At 43.0% G+C, this 22383-nt stretch overlaps 1 protein-coding gene across 1 annotated transcript in view; it reads right to left on the bottom strand.

The window, feature by feature from the left end:
- Nsun3 (NOP2/Sun RNA methyltransferase 3) overlaps window positions 1-20478 on the bottom strand; it is a 51842-nt gene extending 31364 nt beyond the window's left edge. Inside the window, exons 1-5 of the mRNA XM_052158701.1 lie at window positions 20363-20478; window positions 19582-19691; window positions 10452-10795; window positions 3958-4112; window positions 2879-3000 (exon numbers count right to left, since the gene is read on the bottom strand). Coding sequence (XP_052014661.1) covers window positions 2879-3000; window positions 3958-4112; window positions 10452-10795; window positions 19582-19691; window positions 20363-20374 — 743 coding nt within the window. The 5' untranslated portion in view covers window positions 20375-20478. The remainder of the gene's footprint in view (window positions 1-2878; window positions 3001-3957; window positions 4113-10451; window positions 10796-19581; window positions 19692-20362) is intronic.
- Window positions 20479-22383: the final 1905 nt, after the last annotated feature.

Here is a 22383-nt window from a genome sequence, read left to right as displayed (position 1 = left end):
AGCAGATTAAAGAAACATAAAGTCTTGTGAGATGAGCAAGGTAAAATATAGAGAAGAAACAACCGCAATAGAACCAAGCATAATCACAGATGTCAGGAGAAGAGACTCTTTTAAGATGGAGTAGGCAGTCACCAAAGCAACTTGTAAGTAAGACTATGGGCTGCCATCATATACTTCAGGAGAAAACTCAAATACAGTCAAGAAAGCTACTACGATACCAGTCCACTGAGACAAAAGACAGAATGCAATAACCATTTTGAAAGAGAAAGAAAACACAATACAGTAGACAGTTCCTCTAGTCCATAGAAGTTGAGCAAGTGGATGTACACAGAGAAATACTACATATAAAAGTACAAGTTACAGCATATATGCACATAATAACACCTGCTATTTTTAATGTATTTTTATGTATACTTACATAGAAAGAGATTGGTGCATGAAGTTTATACGCATTTAAAACAAACTTAAGCCCAATGGTTAATCTTGTCTTCAAGAAACCTGGTATGTGCTTGATGTGTGGCCAAGAGGCTTATAGCATTTATGACATAATCTTATTATGTCAATATTTTCAGATATTATAATTAAAAATACATTTTAGCTGGATATGGTGACACATAGCTACAATCTGAGCACTGGAAAGGCTGAGGCAGGAGCATTGAAAAGTGGAGGCAAGGCTGTGTTACATAGCAACATAGTATGAAAAACACTAGTGAGAAGGGAAGGAAAGAAGGAAGAAAGAAAGTAAAGTCCTATCACATCTGAGCAGGGGCGGGGTCTGACAAGCCTCTGCCATGCACAGCTGATAACTTGCTTAATACCTAGAACCTATGGTGGAGAGAAAGAACTGACTTCCCGGGTATATGTACCATGCATGCGTCATGGTATGCACACCTGCCTACACACACACACACACACACACACAGAAAAGAAATAAAAGTTCAAATTCCAGACAATTTTATTTCAAAAGTAGAGTAAGTTGAGTAAAACTAAAAAAAAAAATCTTCATTTACTGATTAGTAGATATTTTAGAGCTTTAATACGAAAAGGTCAATAAGCTGAAATGCCCAAGTGAGGACCCCTCAGTCCCACTTGGGAGGGAGAAGAAGGCAATCACAAGTGGGGAGGGAGGGCGGCACCTGGGAGGGAGAGTAGATGGGAGCAGATGTAGGGGAACCTGGTCTGGTATTGGGCCAGGGAAAAGAACTGAAGGCCTGAGGGCCAGCAGAAAGAATGGAAATAGACAAATATTGGGAGGACCCTCAGGAATGAACCAGAGACCTGGAAGGTAAGAGATTCTCAGGACTCAAAGGTGGGGCGGGAGGGTGGACCTTAGATGAAATGTCCAACAGTAGGAAGAGGGAACTTATAGTGCATGCCTCCAACAGGAGACAGGGTGTCAAGTGAGGGAGGGGCTTATCATCCCACTATCATCCCACTCTGACCCATAAGTGTTCCTGTCTAAAAGGATTACAGGAATGAAAATGGAGAAGAGCCTGAGGAAAAGAAGGTCCAGAGACAGGCCCAAAATGGGATCCAGCTCAAGGGGAGTTCCCAAGGCCAGACACTATTACTGAGGCTAAGAGCGCTCACAAAAAAAGTTACCTAGCATGACCATGCTCCAGAAGAGCCAACAAGCCACTGAAAGAGTCACATGAAGATATTTGCATCCAACCAATGGACAGAAGCAGCTGACCCCTGCTACTGAATTAGGGAAAAGCTGGAAGAAGCTGAGAAGGAAGACCTTGTAGGAGGACCAGTGATCTCAATTAATCAGGACCCCAGAGATCTCTCAAACACTGGACCATCAAACAAGCAGCATACACCAGCTGATATGAGACCCCCAACACACATACAGGAGAGGACTGCTGGTGTGTTCAGTCAGAGAAGATGCACCTAACCCTCAACAGACTGGAGGTGCAGGGAGTTTAGAGATCAGGTGGGGGTGGAGTTGGGAACAACCATGTGGAGACAGGGATGTGGGGAGGAGGTATGAGATGTGGAACAGTAGGAGGGTGGATGGGGGTGTAGGATAGGGATAAAATGTGGAGTGTAAAAAATAAATAAAATTTTAAAAATAAAGCAAGCAGAAAACAATACAGACAAAATGAGAAGGAAAAGCATTAAATAAAATAGAAAATCCAAAGTGATTAGGTAATGGCAGAAATAAAAAATAGTGAAGGCAGTCCTCTGCTCCATATGTGCTAGGGCCTTATACCAGCCTGTGTGTGCTCTTTGGTTGGTGGCTCTGTCTCTGGGTGGGTGAGGGGAGCTGGGGTGGGTGGGGGAGTCGGAAGCAAAGAGGATGGGGGATGGGATGAAGAACTCTTGGTGTGGGGACCAGGAAGAGGGGACAGCATTTAGAATGTAAATAAATAAAACAATTTAAAAAAGTAGTGAAGGCTATTTCGTGAGAGGAGAAATCAAATATTCCCTGGAAGCCTCACTGCTTACTCACAGCTTAGAGAAAAATAAAGAAAAAATTGAGGGAGACAAATGTGAACAAGTATTTACATCTTCCTAGGAGATTCACTTCTCCAGAAAAATCACCAAAATATGAATCTGGTCCAAAACTACTTCTACAGAAAAACTGCTCCAATTTTGGTTAAGTAGCCTGCTAACCCCTGGCCTGGAACAAACCTAGACAGAAAACAACTCTGAATCACAGCAAAAGGCTTCATGGCTTTGGAAAGACACACTGAGAAGGAAGGCAATACAGAATGAGAGCTTAAAAAGATGGACTGGAAGTTTTTGCTCAGCTTTTGGGGAATTCATCAGAACACCTCCAAGGAAGTTTCCATATGCCTGCCTTACATGCTTCACTGCAGCTATTTAAGTTCTATCTGGAACCGAAATGTGCTTTCGAATAAACAGCCCTCACCTTAAGAGTTGTACTTGCAGGACAGGTAAATTCTGCCTTTGATGGATTCTACAGGCAGCTTTCTGAGAGTCTGAGGAGAAGAGCCAGCTCCGATCATTTGAGCACGGAGCGTCAACTAACACCTAGAAAAAACAAAGAATGCAAACATACTCACAGACTGCGAGGCACGTGGGGCTGCTCCATGGCGGACAGCGCGTAAATAAAGCCAGCACCTTAGGAACCCAAGTTACGACACACTAGATCTTTTTATACATTGCTAGGTCCTTTTATACATTTGTCTCCGTTTACAGAAAACTCTATGCAGTATCAGTGTCTGTTTCAGTGGAGGTATGGAACATGAGCAGACTCAACATCTATTGGTGCTATTAACTGAACTGAATAATATTCTTTTTACTTTCATTTGCTTATTCATTTATTTTGTTTTTTCAAGAGCAGTGTTTCTCTGTTTAGCCCTGGCCATCCTGGAACTAACTCTGTAGACCAGGCTGGCCTAAAACTCAGAAATCTGCCTGACTCTGCCTTCTGCATGTAGGATTAAAGGCATGCACCACCACACCTGGCTGTATTTAATATCCTTGATGACTACAACTAAAACTTAGAAAAGCTACTTCAGGAAAGGAGACTGTATTTCTGAACTCTAAGTATTTTTTTCTACCCTAGTAAAAGTTTACATTGTTGGGGACTGAACCCAGAGTCAGTGTTTATTTTCAAGAAATAAAAATTCAATTTTAATTTATTGAAATGGGCTTTCTTGAACTCTCATACTCTGATATGAAATGTTACTGAATTAAAGTAAAATGTACAGCGTTTTCCTTTTACCGGTTCAAAGGATAACTGATCATTTCCAGAGTAACTCTGAGGTCCAGAAAATAACTTTCTATAATCCCCAAACCCAACATCACTGTTTTCACTGAACCGTAGTAACCACCAAATGAAAAAGGCGCCCACATCCACTTTATCAAAATCTCCCAGAGCCCTGAGAAAGTGTACCATCTGGAAGCAGGAGGGAGAGAACAAGAGGGCAACACAATGCCCTATCACTGGGAGTCTGTCAGCTTTTCACAATACAATAATAGTACCTTGTCAAATGATGCAGGCTGGGCATCTCCCATTTCTCTGCCATCCAATTCAGACACTTTAATTACATTTATCAAAGGCTGTGGGATGAAAGATTCCAACGTCTGTCTCAGCCATCGTCCTCTCAGGCGATCATACTCGTTACAGAGAAGATAACCTGGATATAAAGGATTAAAAAGTTCCAAAGTATTCCAAGGCAATGTCATTGGCAAATTCTACTTTTCAGCAAATAAACTTCAGAAAAATCAATGTCTCAGAGATATAGTTCAGAGGTAAATGTGGTGATAACTTTAAAAACAAAAATAAATACATACTTTATAAAATATTTATACAATGTTGTGCCCCACACCCTCCTAGAAGCTCTCACATTTATTCAATCAAGTTTAATTTGAAAACTTATAGATTCCTGGAGATACTTCACAACCAATACCTCGCATACAGCTTTCACCCTGAAGTACCAGCTGTTGACAGTAAGCAATGCATTCTGACAGGTGTGTAAAGCTCTTTGCCGGTAGAAGGTATTCGTTTTAAATGAAGGAAAGTAATAGAGTTTTTTTTTTTGTTTTTTTCTTTTAAGTAAGTACATGAGCTCCCAGTAAGAGAAATGGGGGTTCAAACTGAGCCTAGGAAAGTCACATAGCTCTGCGATAGCACTGGTGTCCTCATGGGGATTATACCTACATAGTTGTGATTAAAAGTGACAGAAACTGAGGACAGGATAGTGGCTGAAGAAGACCCTGCTTTGCAGGGTTTGGAGAACCAGGTGAGAGACTGTCTGGTTTTAGTATAGTGAAAGAAGATACACTGAGGAGGCAGAAAAGAAAGAGGTGTCCTTGTCAGCATCACCCCACGTCTAGACAGTGTGATGAGAGATCCCCTTGGAGCAGGGGAAAGGAACGAAGTCCAGACTTTGTCCTGACATCCAGGAGCATGGCCTGCCCCACAGAAACCCTGTGCCAGGTAAGTCCTGCAGCCGACCCATCCGGGCTACTACTTGGGAACTCCATAGCTGGGCAGCTAGGTGCTGCCACCGCTCCTCCACCTCCCTTGGGAAGCAGAGCTGGAGACATGAGGCTCCACACACTTTGCCAAGGGCACGGTGTTGAGACTGCCTGAGAGTCCAGAGACTCTCTACACTCCTTCTCCAGCCTTGGAAGACAAACAAACAAAAATCAGGCCCCATCCCATTAGTAGGTAAGACAGAAAAGTGAGCACAGGACTTTGCCGTAGAACTGTGGCAATACATTATTATGGACATATCTCTCACAGCAAAAGAGACTACCTTTTGTTAAACCACACAGGGGACTTAACAATACACTTTAAGGTTACTTAAGACTGGTAACTTAAGATAAGTACTTAAGACTGTGTACTCGGCCGGTTTGTTTGACTTGAAAATAAATGTAATGACCAGCCTTAATTATTTTGTGGACTTCCTATGTGATCAGCTTTTATAATCTAAGCAAAAACATAGCTTTAATCTTAAAATAAAAGCACATCTGCGTTCCCTACCCACAAGTAATACGTATGTGTATATTATATAAATAAGGAAACATAGAAGATAGGCTGGAAGCAACCTTATAAAGCAATTATTCCCAATGAGGGTTGGAAGTGCCATGGACGTAGGCTGCTAAGTCTGTTTGCAATGATGGTTGCAACACTGTTTGTTGGGTCAGCTGAAATCAGTAATGTGTCATCCCTTGTAAAATCCTGGTCAAAATTTCTGTATTCTCCATCTCTTCCCATGCGTTTTCTGTGTTCTTCAAATAAATACATATAGAACAATACTTTTTATTGGGGATAGAGACACGAACACAAACACAGAAAAGACAAGGCAGCAGTTAGGCAAGCATAGGTTCAGACCCTGGCAGATCAGACAGGAGAAATGATGGAAGACACAAGGAGAGAGAAGGGAGAATCCAAATCTGGACTTGTTCTTGGTAAAATTACTCCCAGGGTAGTGTTTAATTTTTTTTCCTTAATGCATTTGAGGTATGCTGAGGTTGTTAATATTATTTTATAACCGATGCAAGAACTCAGTGCCAGGCTGCTAAAAGTGGGCACATTCTAGCAATCCCAGTCCACAGGCCCAGTGCCTAGGAACCAAGGTCCTATGCCTGTTTTAATGCCGCTGTCAACTATGCTTCTAACCACACCAGCATTACTTGTAGGCGATTATAGGTGTTCAGGACCATCTAAGGAACAGACAGTAAATATCAACACAGGTCTCAGTATCCTATGCTATGATGGTCTCAGTAGACTGTGGGCTCTGTGTATGACCTTGGTTTTCAGTATTTTTAACCATGAAATTATCAACTTCACTTCCTCCCCGAGAAATCAAGAGGCAGCAGCTACCTACATCAAGGCAAGTAAAGAGAGGTACTGTGGTAGTAAAAGGGTCGGCAGGTAAAGGAGTCTGTCCTAGAGCCTGACAACATGAGTTTGAGCCACAGAGGCACTGAGGAAGGAGACCACTAAGTCCTGAAAGTTGATTCCCAGGATGCATACATTGGAAGGAGAGAGTTGACTACTCCAGTCATAGTTTGACATCCACAAGTGTGTTCTGGCACATGGACATGTGCACTCCCAACACACACACACACACACACACACACACACATCAATGTAAAGGGGGTGGTGATTTTTAGGCAAAGAGAAGGGAGATGTGTATCAAGATGCATCAAGCCATAAAGTAAGAGCCTGGCTTGGTCCTTTTCTGTGTGGCACAAAACCAGGTTTAGCTCTCGTGCCCGAGCACAGAGCAGGGGCTGCAGGTGAGCACTACAGTCCTACTCCAGCCTCAGAGTAAGGTTTGAAATGACAAGCTGCACGTTTAGGCACTCCTCTAGTTCATTCTGAACTACATACCTACTAAAGATATGTGACAAACTGTGGCTTGGGGAATCAGGGAGATGAACCAGCAGCAGCAACAAAAACCCCAACAGTGGAGCTGTATAAACCCAGCCTCCGGATGCCATCTAGTGCTGAAGCAACAGAAAGGCCCGCAGACTCATGCAAGTCTTAGCATTTCTGAAAGAGCAGACACAGCTATAGTGTAAAAAAATGGGAGAAACATCTAACGTTTATGCACAGACTATTTCATACATCAGGTACCTGTAACCTTCACAGCATCATGACCACATCTAATGGAGGAAATAAGACAAGAAATGACCATCAAACAAGCAGCGTCTGCTTAATGACAATAGCTTTGAGGAAATTTGATAAGATTCAAGGAAATGAAGAGGGAACTTAATACCTAAATTAAAACTACTATTGAAAACATCTAACAAATACTTAAATGCAATTGAAGGCAGGAATGGCAGATCAGGTCAAATAACAAGAAAAAAATGCTAGTTGCCTTGAAAACAGATTATTTGAAAATATACTGTTGGAGAAAAAAAAGAAGCAAATAAAAGAAAGGGTTGGAGATGAAGACAGCCGGTCAGATTTTGATGTCACGATCAAAAGAGCAAATGTATGAGCTGCAGGAGTTCGAGAAGGAAGTGAAGATGCCAGTGGGGTAGAACAGACCAGACGTCAGTAGAGATCTCCCTAAACCTAGGGCAAGATTTACGAATCCAGACACAGAGATGCCAATGCTCAGGTCAGATCCAATACAACCAAATTTACCTTGAAGTACTCTATGACCAAGTATTGAAAAGTTAAATAAAGACACTCTACTAAAAACAATAGAAATGTGGGCAAAAAACAAAACAAAAAACAGAACAACCACCTGCAGATTTGAATTTGTAGCTTAAAGGGCAAACATGAACAAAAATTCTAATATTTCCTACTACCAAATGTCAACCAGATATCTAAACTGTACTCCTGGCAGTAAGAGAATTTCACTCTAGGAGGGTTGCAGCCCTTGTGGAGAAGTTTGACTGTGCCACTCTGTAGTGAGCCATTTTTAAGGTGTCAGGAGCTGTGCCCTCCCCCCACTGACCCATTGTTCTCCTAAGAGCCTGCGATTTGATTTCCGGTGTATACCTGTGAACCACTAGCCAACACCTGGTGCTAGCCAGGGCCAGAGCGGTAGGATCAAGGTGAAGTCTTGATCTGCCAGACCTAGTTTCCTGAACCAAGCAGGCTACCTGCTGAGGAGTGTGGAACCATGGGACCAACACAGTCTGACCAGAGTCTCAAGAGATTCACCCCGAGAACCCTTATATTGTCAGAACTCCATATAAACTTGGGGCCTTGATCAGCAACTGGGTTGTCCTGGCCTCTGTTCTTTTCCGGCACCCTCCATCTGTCCCCAGCTTCTCTCCCAGGGACCCAGTTCATCATTGCTGCAGGCAGTTACATTACATCTGCTGAGCTGCTTCATTCCTGGTTAGTTCATGTTTTACATTACAATCACTTTGCTCTTTTTCAGTAAAAAATAACTTACTGCAATAGCTGGCTTATTTTTAAAGTTTATTTATTTTTATGTATATGAGAACTCTATTTGCATGCACACCTGAATGCCAGAACATCAGATCACATTGTAGATGGATGGTAGCCACCATGTGGTTGCCAGGAATTGAACTCAGGACCTCTGGAAGAGCAGCCCGTGTCCTTAACCATTGGAACATCTCTCTAGCCCTGCAAAACCTGTTTTAATTTAAACGAAGAAAAAGGAAAAGAAAAAGAAAAAGAAAAAGGAGAAGGAGAAAAATAGAAAAAGAGGAGGAGGAGGAAGAAGAGGTGGTGCTGGTGCTGGTGGAGGAGGAGGAGAAGGAGGAGGTGGAGGAGGAGGAGGAGGAAGGATAGTCTATCATTGCAGTACAGGGGAAGGCTGCTGGGTCACCAGATAGAAAAGTAAATTAATCATTTAAAACCCTTTCATCAAAATCAAAGATACAACTTTGTTACCTAGAATAATGTCCAGTGTATATTAAAAAAAAGTTGCTGTATAAACTGCACTCAGTATTGCCACCATTTTAAGTTTTGCTTTTCTGTAAGCAGCTTCTAGCATTGCTTCTGCAGTCCATGTGTGAATTCCATGGCTAACTTAATTTGGGCTTTCAACACTGGCATGAAGACACCAGTGCCTCATAGGGAACCTGAATCATTAGTCCCACTTAGATGAAAAGCTGCCTCATTAGGAACACTGCTGGTAGTTCTCTGCCCTTGATGGAAGACTCTCCCCCAATTCAAAGTCTACAATGTTATCAGTCTACCTATGAAGAAATAAAGTAGCAGACGACAAACTACAGGATGTATGTCCTGGGGGAAAGCAATGAGACAGGAAGGCTTGGGGAAGCTGAACAAATCCTTTTTAGGTCATCCACTTCCTGAGGACATCTTCGTCCACAGGGCCATTCCCCCATGTTTGCAAATAAAAGCAAGCTTTCCTCTCATCCCTCATCTTAAGAAAAATGTGCTACAGTTTAGAAGCCTCCACTATTTCAAAAGTGTTCAATTTAAAACACTAAAAAGCTAGAGACAAGGCTCAGCTAGTCAGAGCTCTTGCTGTAAAATCAATACCCATCTTAATCTAACTTACAATGAAATGGACGTATTTTGTGTGTGTGTGTATGTGTGTATATGTGTGTGTGCACATGTTTGGTTGAACAAGCATATAGAGGGAGCAGAGGTTGGGTTGGGGTGTCTGTCTCTGTTCACAGCTCTCCACCATAGCCCCAGACAAAAGCCAATATCCTAGTATTTTCCTTTCAATGTGACACTGCGAATACAAGCTTATTAGACCCTCATGCTTACACGGCAAACGCTGTATTGGCTGAGACATATCCCCAGCCCTACACTCTACACCAATATTAACAATAACAGTCACTAGAGAGGAACTTACTACACTGTCTAACACTGTCTTCTCCTGCCACATGTGGTCATGAGAACCTGACCTGTGCTCTAACCATAAAACAATTTAAAGGCTCTAAAAGAATGAACACAAAAGGCTCCAAATAGCCCCTTTGTTGTGATTATGTGCTCTAGGGACATTATCTTAGTATTCTGAAAACTGTCAGATTAATTTCTCCCATTATTACTCTTTCAAATGAGAATATTAAAACAAATTTGAAACTGTACATACTATATAGTATGCATCTACTGAACAGATCTGTGCAGTCTAAGGAATAACACGATGAAACAGTTTTAAGTGGATTTTTGTGTGCTTTACAAAGAGCTATGACAATAACATGCAGACAAACCTCACAACTGTAAGGAGCTTGGTGGCAGAACACTTACTCAGCCAGAGTGCCATCCCCAGGGAAACCAAGCACAAAAAGGCAAATGACAGTCTCCAAACCCTTCTCAATTAGCCTACGGGCACTCACTCATTCTCTGGGAGGTGTGTGTCCCCAGAATGGAGCTCTGCAGCAGACAGTGCTCTTTCTGATCCCCTGAGCTGGGTTTCCATTAGGACTCATGGTGTCCTCCTGTCACTCAGGATTCCTAACCCTGCACCCTGGTTCTCACACCTCTCTTCATCTGCCTTCCAGGTATCAGAAATCCTGAGGTGTGAAACAATGTGCGGTGCAGACAGAGCAGACAGTACCTGGATACGCGCATTGCAGCAGAGCTACGGATTTGCCTCCAGGAGCGGCACACAAGTCCAGGACTGTCTCCCCGTCCCTCGGCTCCAGGGCCAGTGCTGGGAGCAGAGAAGCAGCATTTAGGAGGTAGTACTTTTTCAAGCTTCCCGGCTGATGTCCTTCTGAAGGCATTCGCTCTGCAGTGCGGCTGAGGTAACACTTCATTGATTGAGGATAATCTGGTGAAGCCCCTTGAAGGACTGGGTGATAGCCCCTCAAATGCAAGGCCTTTTCCAGTTCAAAGGGATAATTGAAACGGTTGAAGAGGACAGCATATTGCCACAGTGATGGAGATGTCAGAACATCCCTGGGACAGAAAATGAGCAAGAGGTGAGTATTAGTATCAGGAGCTAGTGCATTTTTAAGATGAATAGGGTGTATGTGGTCATAGGTTTACACTTCATTTACCTGTGATTTTTCAGACAGGATGGGTTACAGTAAATCTGGACTGGTAGTGTGACTTGGCTGAGAAACAAGTCCACTTATTACTGAAGACCTGCTGTTTCTCTGAGATGACTAGTTTCTGAGAAACTATTAATCCCTGGTAGGTTCATACACTGTCCCATAAGTGCGCGTGATAAGTCAGATGTGGGGCCTGGTTGGGAGGTAGGAATCACTAGAGCTGTGTCTTGGGGATGTAAATTTTGCCTAAGCCCCTCCCATTTCCTTTTCTATCCCAGGCCCTGACAATGTGAGTGACTTTATTCCACTAAGTCCTCCCCAGCATTGAGGGTGCAGGAAGGTGAGCTCCCTGGCACTTAACAGCTAGCATCTGGTTCAATGAGAGAGCCTATCTCAGGGCTTTAAGACTGCAATCAAGGAAGGCACCTGAAGGTCTGCTCTAATCTCTGCATATATGTACACTGATACACACATCTAGACATGTATGTGTGACCACATACTCACATGCATGTACCAAAAAATATATCACACACACACACACACCACACACAGTATTTTGTGGTGCCTTAAACTGTAGCTTCTAGACCACTGAAGTCTTGCTATTCTCCAAAAGCAGCATGCCTAGAATTTACACAGCTTCATAATCTGCCAGGAGGTATTTTTGTTGGGGATGGAGAGATGGCTCAGTGATGGTTACAATTGCTTACTGGTCTTGGAGAGTACACACATACAAGTTTCAGCACCCACATGACAACACACAACAGTCTATTCAAAAAGTCAATCCAATGCCCCCTTTTCAGCCCCCGGCTGCTCCTGCACACAGTAATACACATAACCTGTGCAGGCTCAAATATAAGTAATAATAATAATAAATCTTTCAAAAAACAAAATCCAGAAAAAGTGTTCTTTGTGTGTCAGTACTTGCACAAAGAAGGGTTTTCATTGCTTATGAAATTTAAGGCCAAGGATTCTTTACAGTAGAGGGGAAAGTACTATGACAAAAATAATGTGTTTGAAGGGGTGAGCCTTAAACTTTTCTCCAACAATAAGGGGTTCGCAAAGTTAACTTTGGGGAACTCTGCAGTGATAGAAGTAATGGGTTGACAGGAGGCTCAGAAGACGCAGATCCAAGGATGGCATAAACATGGCTGTGGGCTAACGGTGCAGGTTTCCCCTGGGCAGCAGCTCACCTTCCTGGTTTTGCATTCCATCCAACAATCAGCTCTCTTGACAATTACTAGCTCACATCAACTGACAGACGATGCGGCAGGAAACATTTATTTACTAGCTGACCTTTCCGGCTGAGATTTTTGGGAGCCTCATTAACCAGTCAATTAAATAAATTCCAGCTGCTACTTACCCTGAAGTTACTTATGTGAGAAATGGCTGGATTGAAATATAACACCTGTGACTCATGCATGCCAGGTGAATCTCAATTACTCCCGTCTATAACATGGCGTGCTTTCCCTTCCATTGCCTCTTGCTTACTACTACGGACGGTACATCTATTTCATTTACTTTGCCACTGGATACTGCCTGGCGCTACTGCTTCAGTAGGACAGGGCCTGAATTTTTTTGTTTCTTTTAGAGAAAACTGGTGACTTACTTATATGTGTGTGAATATATGGTGTGTGTGTGTGTGTGTGTGTGTGTGTGTGTAAAAGTGAAGGTGTATATATACCTCACTGCCTGTGTGGAGGCCAGAGGCCAAGTTCTGGGAGTCAGTCCTCTCATGCCCTACCTCACTGGAGGCAGGGTCTCTCGTTTGTCTGTGCAGCTGCACTTAGTACCCCATGCGAGTCAGCCCTCCAGTTTTCAAGTACTTCTTCCTCCATGTTGCTCTAGCACTGCTGAAATTGTAGATGTGTGCAGTAGCATTCATTGGATCTGAGCGGAGGTCGGGTTTCCATGGACCCTCTGAGTTATCTACTCGACCCACAACCAGAAATTCTAGTTTCTAACTAGTTTCCAGGTGGTACAATGATCTCTCCTCCAGGATCATACTTTGGAAACTACAGCTTTAACACAGACCCCAAACTGAAGTTGAGGAAGTCGTTATAAATATTCTAAATGTGTATACAACTCATATGCCCCAAACTAGATGGGAATTGGCTCAGTGTTGACAGTATTGTGCAACAGTCTGGATTAGCTCCGCTTACATCAAAACAAACAAGGGGTACTTCTCAACTGCTTGGCCTCGGGCACAGTATTTGTTTTCTTCACAACTCAAAAAAAATATTCTTGGATTTTTATTATTACAAGGACATCTTAGGAATCAATTGATCAGGTAAGAAGAATTTGTAGCCCAGGGGTCATGGCACATATATCTAACCCCAAAGTAAGAGGATGAGGCAGAAGGTCAACCTTGATTCTATACTGAGTTCCAGATCAGACTGGGCTAGAGTGAGGAACCTCCTCAAAATTAGGGGAGGTGTGGTGGGGAAGTGGGAGCAGTGGAAGGAGAGGCTGCAATCTGACGTATTGTTTGAGAGAATAAATAAAAAGAATTAGAAACAAGTACACAGAAAGTTCAATAAGGATTGTATTAAAAGCACTAAACTCGGAGGAGTCACCCCTTCATGGCGGTCAGTCTTACAACCCCAAGCAGTGTGTTTTTACTCATTAAGATTTTGTGTTCTCTTAATAATGGTGGTAATCTTCTTTCCTTTTGAAGAATCCTTCAGCAGATTGGCAGTGTAGGAGCATCCCTGGCTTTTGTCCGTTATCTAACATGCTCACTGACAGAACATGAAAGAGAAGTTCAGGACAAAGGTGGCAGCGTGGCACGCGCACATCGGGAGGAGCTGGCTGTGGCGCTGGCTTGTGCTGGATGAGGTGGATTCGTGGTGACAGTTAAAACTGTGAATGGAGCTACTCACAGACTTTTTGGACCTGAAAATAGGCACTGTGGTGGTGACACAGAAATCTTCAGAAACCATTCTCCTCTGCTTATGAACTCAACAAAATAAAGCCTCATTAAAGCCAGTGGTACGGGGTCCCTCGTGATCTACGCCTAGGCCTACTGGGCGGCCTGAATTCCCAAGAGAAGCAAGCACTCTTTTGGACAGAGTGTCACCGTGAGGTCCAGACTAACTTTTGCTTCAGCGCTCTGAGTGCCTAACATGAACGGCTGCCCCTGACAACCCGCTCCTCCAGCATTAAGAGCACACAGGGACCGGGCCGGAGCATTTCTATCCTAGTACACCGAGGCAGGCCTGTTCAAGTGGACAAGCTCAAGGGAGCACTGCTGGGAGCTGCAGAGGCTCGCCCACCCGAGCCCAGGAAAGTCCCACTGCTTGTCAGCACCCTGGGCACGTGAGTATTGGAGCGACTTGACCCCTGTCGTTGTCCACTTAGCGCTCATGTGTTCATACTTCTTCAGTGTATTTTCATGCTTGGCAACCATTGTTTTCACCACTGTATTGACGACTGCCTGGCATGCACACTCCTACATACGCTCCAGGTGTACTATTATGTTTGCTCTCCCTGTGTCCTTAAATCTATGTATAAAAATGGTAAAGTCTGGATTCCATTATCAATAATCTTAGTAAAATTTACTTAGATTTTGGTATGTATTAAAGATAAGAGTAAGATTTGATAAGAAACTAGCATCTCAATGAAGGAACCTTTGGCTTCCACATGTCCATACACGATTACTGTTGGCTGGAATGATTCAGGCTTCAATATAAACTTTTTGCCTATGTTTTTTTCATGATTCCCACCTTGAGCCCTTCTGAGTTATGGCTCCAGCATCTCCCAAGCTATTACCGGTTCATCACCCAGACTGTATTAGTGAGCTGTCAACGGCAGCTCTCCGGCTGTGTGGAAAACCTCTCAGCCGTCAAACAACTTTCCATTTAGTCTTTAAGCCCTGACACTGACATCCCTTGTCTTGGGCATCTAGTGTTTGGACATTCTATAGAAGTATTTTAGAAATGGTTCAAGAGATTAAGAGCATCTGTTGTTCTTACAGAGGACCCAGGTTTGGTTCCCAGCATCCACATGGTGGGTGGCTCACAAGCACCTGTAACTGCGGTTCCAGCGATGTGAGGACTCTTCTCAGCTCCTCAGGCACGAAGCACTCACATGGTGCATAGAAACACAAGTGCAAGCAGTGCTCATACATGAAAAACAAATTAATCTAAAAACTATTTTTTTAAAAACGAAATGCTATATAGAAGTGAAAACGGTGCATTGTGCAACTGTGTTTTTTGTTTCATTGCAGTTTTGTTGTTTTCTGGTTATAGGAGAACCAGAGAAAGGAGAGTTGGAAAAGAAGCATTTACAGAGCTGGTGGGCCCTCTCCTCAAAGGACTCAGAGACCGTTGGGACTCGCTGTGACTGCCTGTTCCTATGAACATTTTGTGACTCGCGTTTCTTATTCTTACTACAGCATGTTATGGTCTTCCTAAGTTTAGTCATTCATCCTCTATATAGACACTATGCTTTGACCATATGCTGTTACCTATTTACAATATAATCTTTTTATGCTTAAATTTTGTGTAAAGTGACTTTAAAAGATAGTAAACTGAACTTGTCCACAGGAACGGCTGACCTTTGAGAAAGTCAATGATGTCACTCAAGCAGCAGCCTTTAGGCCGGCTTGCCTTTGTATGGGGTCCATAACAGTAGCAATAACTATTACTTGCTGACGCTTCTGGAGAGTATAAAGGAATCTGTTTTATTCATCTATTTCATACCTACTCCTCTTACTTTATTTCTGGTGTCCATGATGAAACCTAAGGTCTCACAGATGCCGACTATGCACTCTATACTGAGTTACACATTAAACCCTGTAATTACTATTTTAATAAGTCTAGCACTTAAAACATGAAAATGTTGAAAAATGACACAATGGACATATTCGGCAATCTTTATTTAGCTTTTCTGTGACTCTCTTTTTCTCCTGCTACTCCGTTCCCTACAAAACCTTCCTCTTCAGTGATGAAGCTAAGCTGACAGTAGCTATGAGTTTGAATTTCCAGGGTTGAAAAAAATAACAAATCCTTATACTGATGTCCTCCCTGTCCACCAGAGGCTGTTCATGGGATCACTTTGAAGACCGGTCTCAGAAACATAGGACTCATGAAGCCACTCTGAAGTTGTTTCAAAGGCATTTTGTCCTTTTTCTTCAGGGATTTTAACAAGGGGCTAACTGCTCTTACCCTTTCCTGGCAATGCGTCACAGGGGTTGCCTCAGACATTGAAAAATACAGATATTTACATTACCATCCACAACAGTAGCAAAACTTCACTTATGAAGTAGCAACAAAAATCACTTTATGGTGAGGGGATCATTACAACACGAGAAACTGTATTAGGAAGGTCACACAGCATTAGGAAGGTTGAGAACCACTGGTGTATTTATGGAAATTTATATTCTCTTTTGAAATAACTACATGGAATATAAACTACTTTACTTGTCTTACAGATCAGAACAGTGCAGTGGATAATTTCAAGAACTTATCTAGGTTATCTGCCACATGCTGAGAGATTTGAAGCCACACTCTCACAACGAAGGAGGGAGTGGCACATCTAGTACCTAAGGCACAGAGGACCCTCTTCACGCTAAGAATCTTGGCTCAGGTCTAACAGCGCAGAGTGAAGCCTTCTTAGAAAGGCAGATCATGAAGGCAGCCTAGGGTGGACCGGAAACAGAAGCACGGCAGCACTGAGAAACAGCACTGAGAAGCAGCCTTCCAGAGGGACTGAGAATAATCCACAAGCCTTCACCATATATGATATGCACTCTTCCCCAAGCCATTTGACCTGTGTGTCTCCATCTGAGACCTGTGAGTGGAAATCACCGTACCTCACAGGGCTGCACAGAGGGCTGGTGTTGGTTTTGAACTGATCAATCGCCTGGAACACAATGCCATGGAGGGAGGGAACAAGTGCTGTGACAGTGGGGGGGGGGGCAGTTTTCAGCAGTGGGAGGTAATGTTGCTTTTTATTTTATTTCCTTTTTGGTTTTTCGAGGCAGGAGTTTCTCTGTGTAGCCCTGGCTGTCCTGGAACTCACTCTGTAGACCAGGCTGGCCTCGAACCCAAAGATCCTCCTGTCTCTGTCTCCCAAGGGCTGGGATTAAAGGCATGTACCACCACTGCCCCGCATGGGAGGTAATATTACTGATCAAGGAAGGAAACTCTGGGTACAAAACCGATGTACCCAGCTCTCTTTAGGGAGTCTGTCAATATCTGACTGTCCATCCATACCTGTCAACTTCAAGTAGACGCTAAGCCTTCTGCAGGGTGGCCTCTTTCTATCTATCTATCTATCTATACCCTTATTTGTGGTCTAGAGCTCCCATGTTGGACTAACAAGCAGGTGTGGCACAAATCCCCCAGTAAACATCAGACTCTTATCAGGGCATTAGCAGATTTCAAGGATGCAGAGATCATCTCTAAGGAGGCAAGAGAAAACCCCAGACCTACTTCCCTGTAAAATGTCTTTATTACAAAGAAACTAAAGAGATAATGGAGTAGGGAAATGAGACTCACAGTGATGCCTCAAGGAGAGAACCCAAGTCAGTCCTGAAAGCAGCATGGGTTTAGAAGACAGTAACAGCATGTGCCCAAGTGTCCTCCAGAATGGGAGAACTACGAGTAACTGCTTGAAAACAGAGCAATGGGAAGGAACTGCGAAGTGTAAGGAGACACCACCTGGATGCCCATGTAAGGTTCTGCGACAGACTTCCCTGAAGGGAACACGCTGGAAGCAAGTACAGCAAAAGCTGAGTTATGGAAACCTTGAAACCAAGCCTTCCCACTGCTACAGAAACCTGAGAAATGGGAGTTCCTTTCTAGATGAGGAGGGGGAAGAAAAGAATGCTGATAATGAAAGTACTTAAATCAAATGTAACATTATGTTTGCAAACAGCTATAAAACAAACATATAATTCTGTTCTTTCTTCCCTAGGTTACCTTCTATGGTCTGCCTAAGAAAGCTTTTATTTTGCCTATGGTACATTTAGTACATGTTTATGCAAAACTTAAATTCCCATGAAATCCTACCAGAAAGGGTAGACAGAGCAGGAGGCCCAGCTAATTACAAGGCTTTGAGGTTCACTGCTCATTTTGTTCAGGGTCAAACAGCAATTTATAAATCTTCCTGGGTTTACAAAGTAGAAAATCAACTCATTACAAATTATGAATAGCCAGGTTACTAAAAATCCTTCAGACAAAAAATACTTCTTGCAAATCTTGCGTTTTAAATCATCCAAGTATGCTAATTATATCCCAGGTATGAGGCGCAGTACTGTCAGAAGTGGGAGATCGGGACTCAAACAGACTGGGCAAAAATTCCAACTCTACTTACTAACCAGATAAATGAATTTAGGCAAATTACTTTATGCTATAGCCTCGTAAGAAAAACAAGTATTTAAGTAGGTATTATTTGAACACAATACCTATCTACAAAAGCAAAGTGTATAGTTCTTTAAATATTCTATATGAATGAATACCTTTGCATACTAAAATCCTCATGAATTTATTATATACATGACTATTCACGTTTTGATAGAAAACTCATAAAATGTAGCACTGTTGAAATAACAGTGGCCTTTTCATTTTGTGAGTGTCCTAAAATCATTTTCGGCCCACTTCATAGTTTATTTATATTGTTTGTTCCAAATGATGCTTAAAGTTCTTCTATGAAAAGACATACCTACTGAGTTCATCTCAGAAGAGATGGTATAGAACAATCATCTGACACATTACTGTCTGAGCTAAGTTTCAGACTATCCAGTCATACCACTTTTTCTTCTCTGCTGTGTACAACAGATTGGCAACCTTTCCTCAGCCCTGATTGTCTGGTTCCTTTTGCCAAGTTAATTCCAAAGTCACCAGTGGCTTTCACTGGCACCCACACACTGCAATAAATAAAATGCCCCATTATTGATGCATGTTTCTGGAATGTTTAAGGTGCCCCTCCCATCTACTTCTCCCATGAATAGACAGTATGTAAACTAGACAGAAAGGCTATATTGTTCTTTGTATTTCAGGGGCTATCATATATACCAATCAGGCATTCTATACAAAACCCCATTCACTACCATTCCGATCAACAGCTAAAACTCATCAAATCACAAATCATATTTGTCACTTTAAAAAAACTTACCAAGTTTATTTCAGGGATACGGAGTAGGGCTGAGCATAGAGGTCAAAAGACAACCTGCAATCTAGTCCCCGCCCGCCCTGGGAATGGCAAGTGCCTTCCCTCCCCGCCAACTCAACCAAGGCCACTTTGCCACATTTCTGCATTATAGGCTTATTTGGATGGGTCTGTCCATGTGCACATGTGCGCCAGATACAGCTGTAATGGTAACTATAATTGCCAAATAAAGCATGACTTTAGCTAGGATGGAGGAACACTGACTTTAAAGGACTTGTTATTTTCTGATGATTTCAGAAAGTTAAATTTCTTCCAAGTTAGGTTTCTTTTTTTAATTACAGCATTGTTTTAAAATATAGTGCATCCCTATTTTACAAATAAAAGCAAATGCTTGAACGTTTTCTTTTTACTATCTGTCCCACATTTTTAAAGCTCGGGCAGGAGAGGGATGCCAGGTGATTCCTTTATGTCGCAAATGTATAGTAACTCTTCCCTCCCAGACTGTGCCCCTCTCAAGGAGGTATTTAGTACATACTCCCACTGTTCTCTCACAGAATATAAGAGACGAATCATACTGACCTTACTGTACTCCAGGAATCCCCAAGTTCTTTGGAATACTGTTTGTCAAACTGATCCAACACAACTCTGCATAGCTGTTTGGCCAGCTTCCCCTCTGATTTTGCTTTCAGCTATGATATAAGAAAAAGTTGCTGACAACACACTGTGATAGCACACATTTATTGAAATTTGACGTTGACATTAGATTTTCTATCTGTATTTATTCACTGAGACTTTCATACACGTATATAATGCGCTTTGATAAGCACGCCCCCACGCCACTCCAGCTCAGCCCAGACTCTCCCAGTGGGTTGCCCTTATAACTTCACGGCCTTTTAAAAAATCCACTCGGCCCAATCAGTGCTGTCGTTATGCACACGGGGTGTGGAGCCATGCCTCAAGGAGAACTAACCCTCCCGTGGCCTCAGCCAGCTACCGCCAAGAGCTAATCAGGAGTGGGGCTTCCTAAAGTAACACTGTAGCGATGTCACCTCTGCAACCTTGCCGTCAACGTGAAAAAAGTATCCCAAAGTTTACTTAGGGAAAAGAGCATCGCCCTAACGTTCTGGATCTCCCTTCATCGCCCGGGTGCACCCAGGACCGAGAAAGCTCGCCGTAACAATGCCGCTGGCCTCCCAGCGCCGAGCCCCCGGCCTGACCCTCCGGGGAAAGCGGATGGACACAAGAACCACCAGCAACACACTCAGCATGGTTCCGCGCTTGGGGCCGTGCGGGTCCCATCCCAGTCCGCCCTGCCTCTCGGCGGCTTCAGTCCCGGGCGCTCGACCGCCGAGAGCCTCACCCGAGTCAGCATGGTCCCGCCTGGGCTCGCAAACTGCGGTTCTCGCTTAAGAGTTCGCGGAGGACCGCAGAGAAACGCCACACTTCCGGGTACTGCTAGGAGGCCACATTTCCTGTTTGTTTGGTTTCCCCCCCCCCCCCCCCCGTTTCGGTTGTCGCGAGATTGTAGTTTAAGGTCACAAAATCTCGCCGGAGACTCAGGTCCCGCGAGAGGCGGACCAGAAGCTCTCTGCCTTCTCGGAAGTTGCCCGGGAGCTGTCTGCGAGCTCAGGGGCGAGCATGGGCGATCGTTTAGAGTCGCTCGCAGAAAGCCCTGTGTCCTTAGTAGGCCGTCAGTGTCCTATAACCAGAGGCATCGCTGATTTACAAAACTCAGCCCCAGGGTGTGAAAAGCGGTCAAAAGATTAAACCGCGCCTTTCCTTAGAACTGCCAGATGCAATGCACCTTCAAAATGCGAAATAGCGACTAGAGCTCTGGGCATCTGCTTTGTAACCAGCCCGACAGGCAGGAAGCATCCCAGAGATGCTTGTGTCTCTTCTATCAGCCTCTGAAACAATGGACTCCTGGAATCTCCCCCGGAGTATCGGGCTGAGGGAAGGAATTGTCTTCTGGAAAGAGATTTCCAACAGTTTCAAACGTCAGAGCCCCTTCTAATGGGATGAGCTCGAACCCTGACGATGATGGCCAGTTATTCCCAGGGACCACAGATGTCATTAGGGTCCCAAAGGCGTGGGCGGAGGTGGGGCACGGGGCTTCCACTGCATGTCTCTGCTGCTCTTCCCAATGTGGTCACATCGAGTAAACGATCTTCTTCTGCCTTCCATTTTCAGTTTTTTAAAATAGGCTTATTTAATGGGTGGCCGGACTTGACATAACTGCCAAGTCATTGATACTTGAATAATGTGTTTTCACCAAGCATTAAGACCGCACTCCCAAGAACCAGGAAGGACCCACCAAGCCCCCAGCCTGCTTCAACAAGCACCAGTGTTGACACTGTTAGGGATAACCACTCATTAGCATTTGCCTTGTTTGCTGGTACCGAACCAGAAATTTCTCAGAGATGATTTGGTCTCCTGTAATAACTAGATTTCTTCATGTTGAGATGACACTCAATGCTCAAAATATCAGTATAGGATATACGATAGGTAGGTGCTGGTCTCTGTAAATCCTGTGCAAAGAAAATGTCCCCTACACTAATGTGATTTAAAGTTTAGTATGTTTTTTTTTCTGTTTTTTTGTAAATTTGTCTAATCTAAACAGTATTTTGTTAGAATTTTGATTCAGTACAAAATAAAATACAATTGGTATGCAAATAACTATAAGAATACACCTATTCTATATTTGTAGAAAAGTAATTCATTTATCTTTTAGCTGTTATATTCAGAGATTTAGTCTATTTTCTATTTTCGTTATAAACTGTTTCAATTACTAATAGTTTAATATTTACAAAGAAGACCTAGAAAATAGGAGGTAGAATCTTATTAGGATGTTAAATTTCAAAGGTCAGATCTATTAATAACTTGTTTTGAGCTACTATGGCATAATAAACAACCTAAATATACAAATTTATTGTTGCTTGTTAATATTGTTTTGGGGTAGCATCTCAGGCAGCTCGGACTGGCCTCGAAGTCGCCATGTAGTGAAGGATGACCTAGACTGATCCCCCTGCTTCCCTCAAAGGTACTGGGGTGAGCTGCGGTCTGCTTTCATGTCTAATTTATGGGGTTGCCAGGTAGGACTTTCTAATTTAGGCATTTTTATCACTAAATCATGTTATGTAAGAAATGTTTTTGGATATATCTTATAGTCTATTTCTTATTCTAACAGTTTTATGAGATTTCATACTTATACCAATCATCTCACAAACTTTTTATGCTGTCAAAATGGCAAAGGTCCACTGGGTCTTAAAACATGTCTGATACTCTGAGAGTTCTTCATTCCTTAGGATAAATGACTGAAAGAAAAAAAAACACTCAAAAAGCAACACACACACACACACACACACACACACAAAACAAAAA

Source organism: Apodemus sylvaticus, chromosome 15 (genome assembly GCF_947179515.1).
Source record: "Apodemus sylvaticus chromosome 15, mApoSyl1.1, whole genome shotgun sequence".
NCBI lineage: Eukaryota > Metazoa > Chordata > Mammalia > Rodentia > Muridae > Apodemus > Apodemus sylvaticus.
Note: the sequence above shows the minus strand (reverse complement) of the source record. Positions and strands in the feature narration are given on the sequence as shown.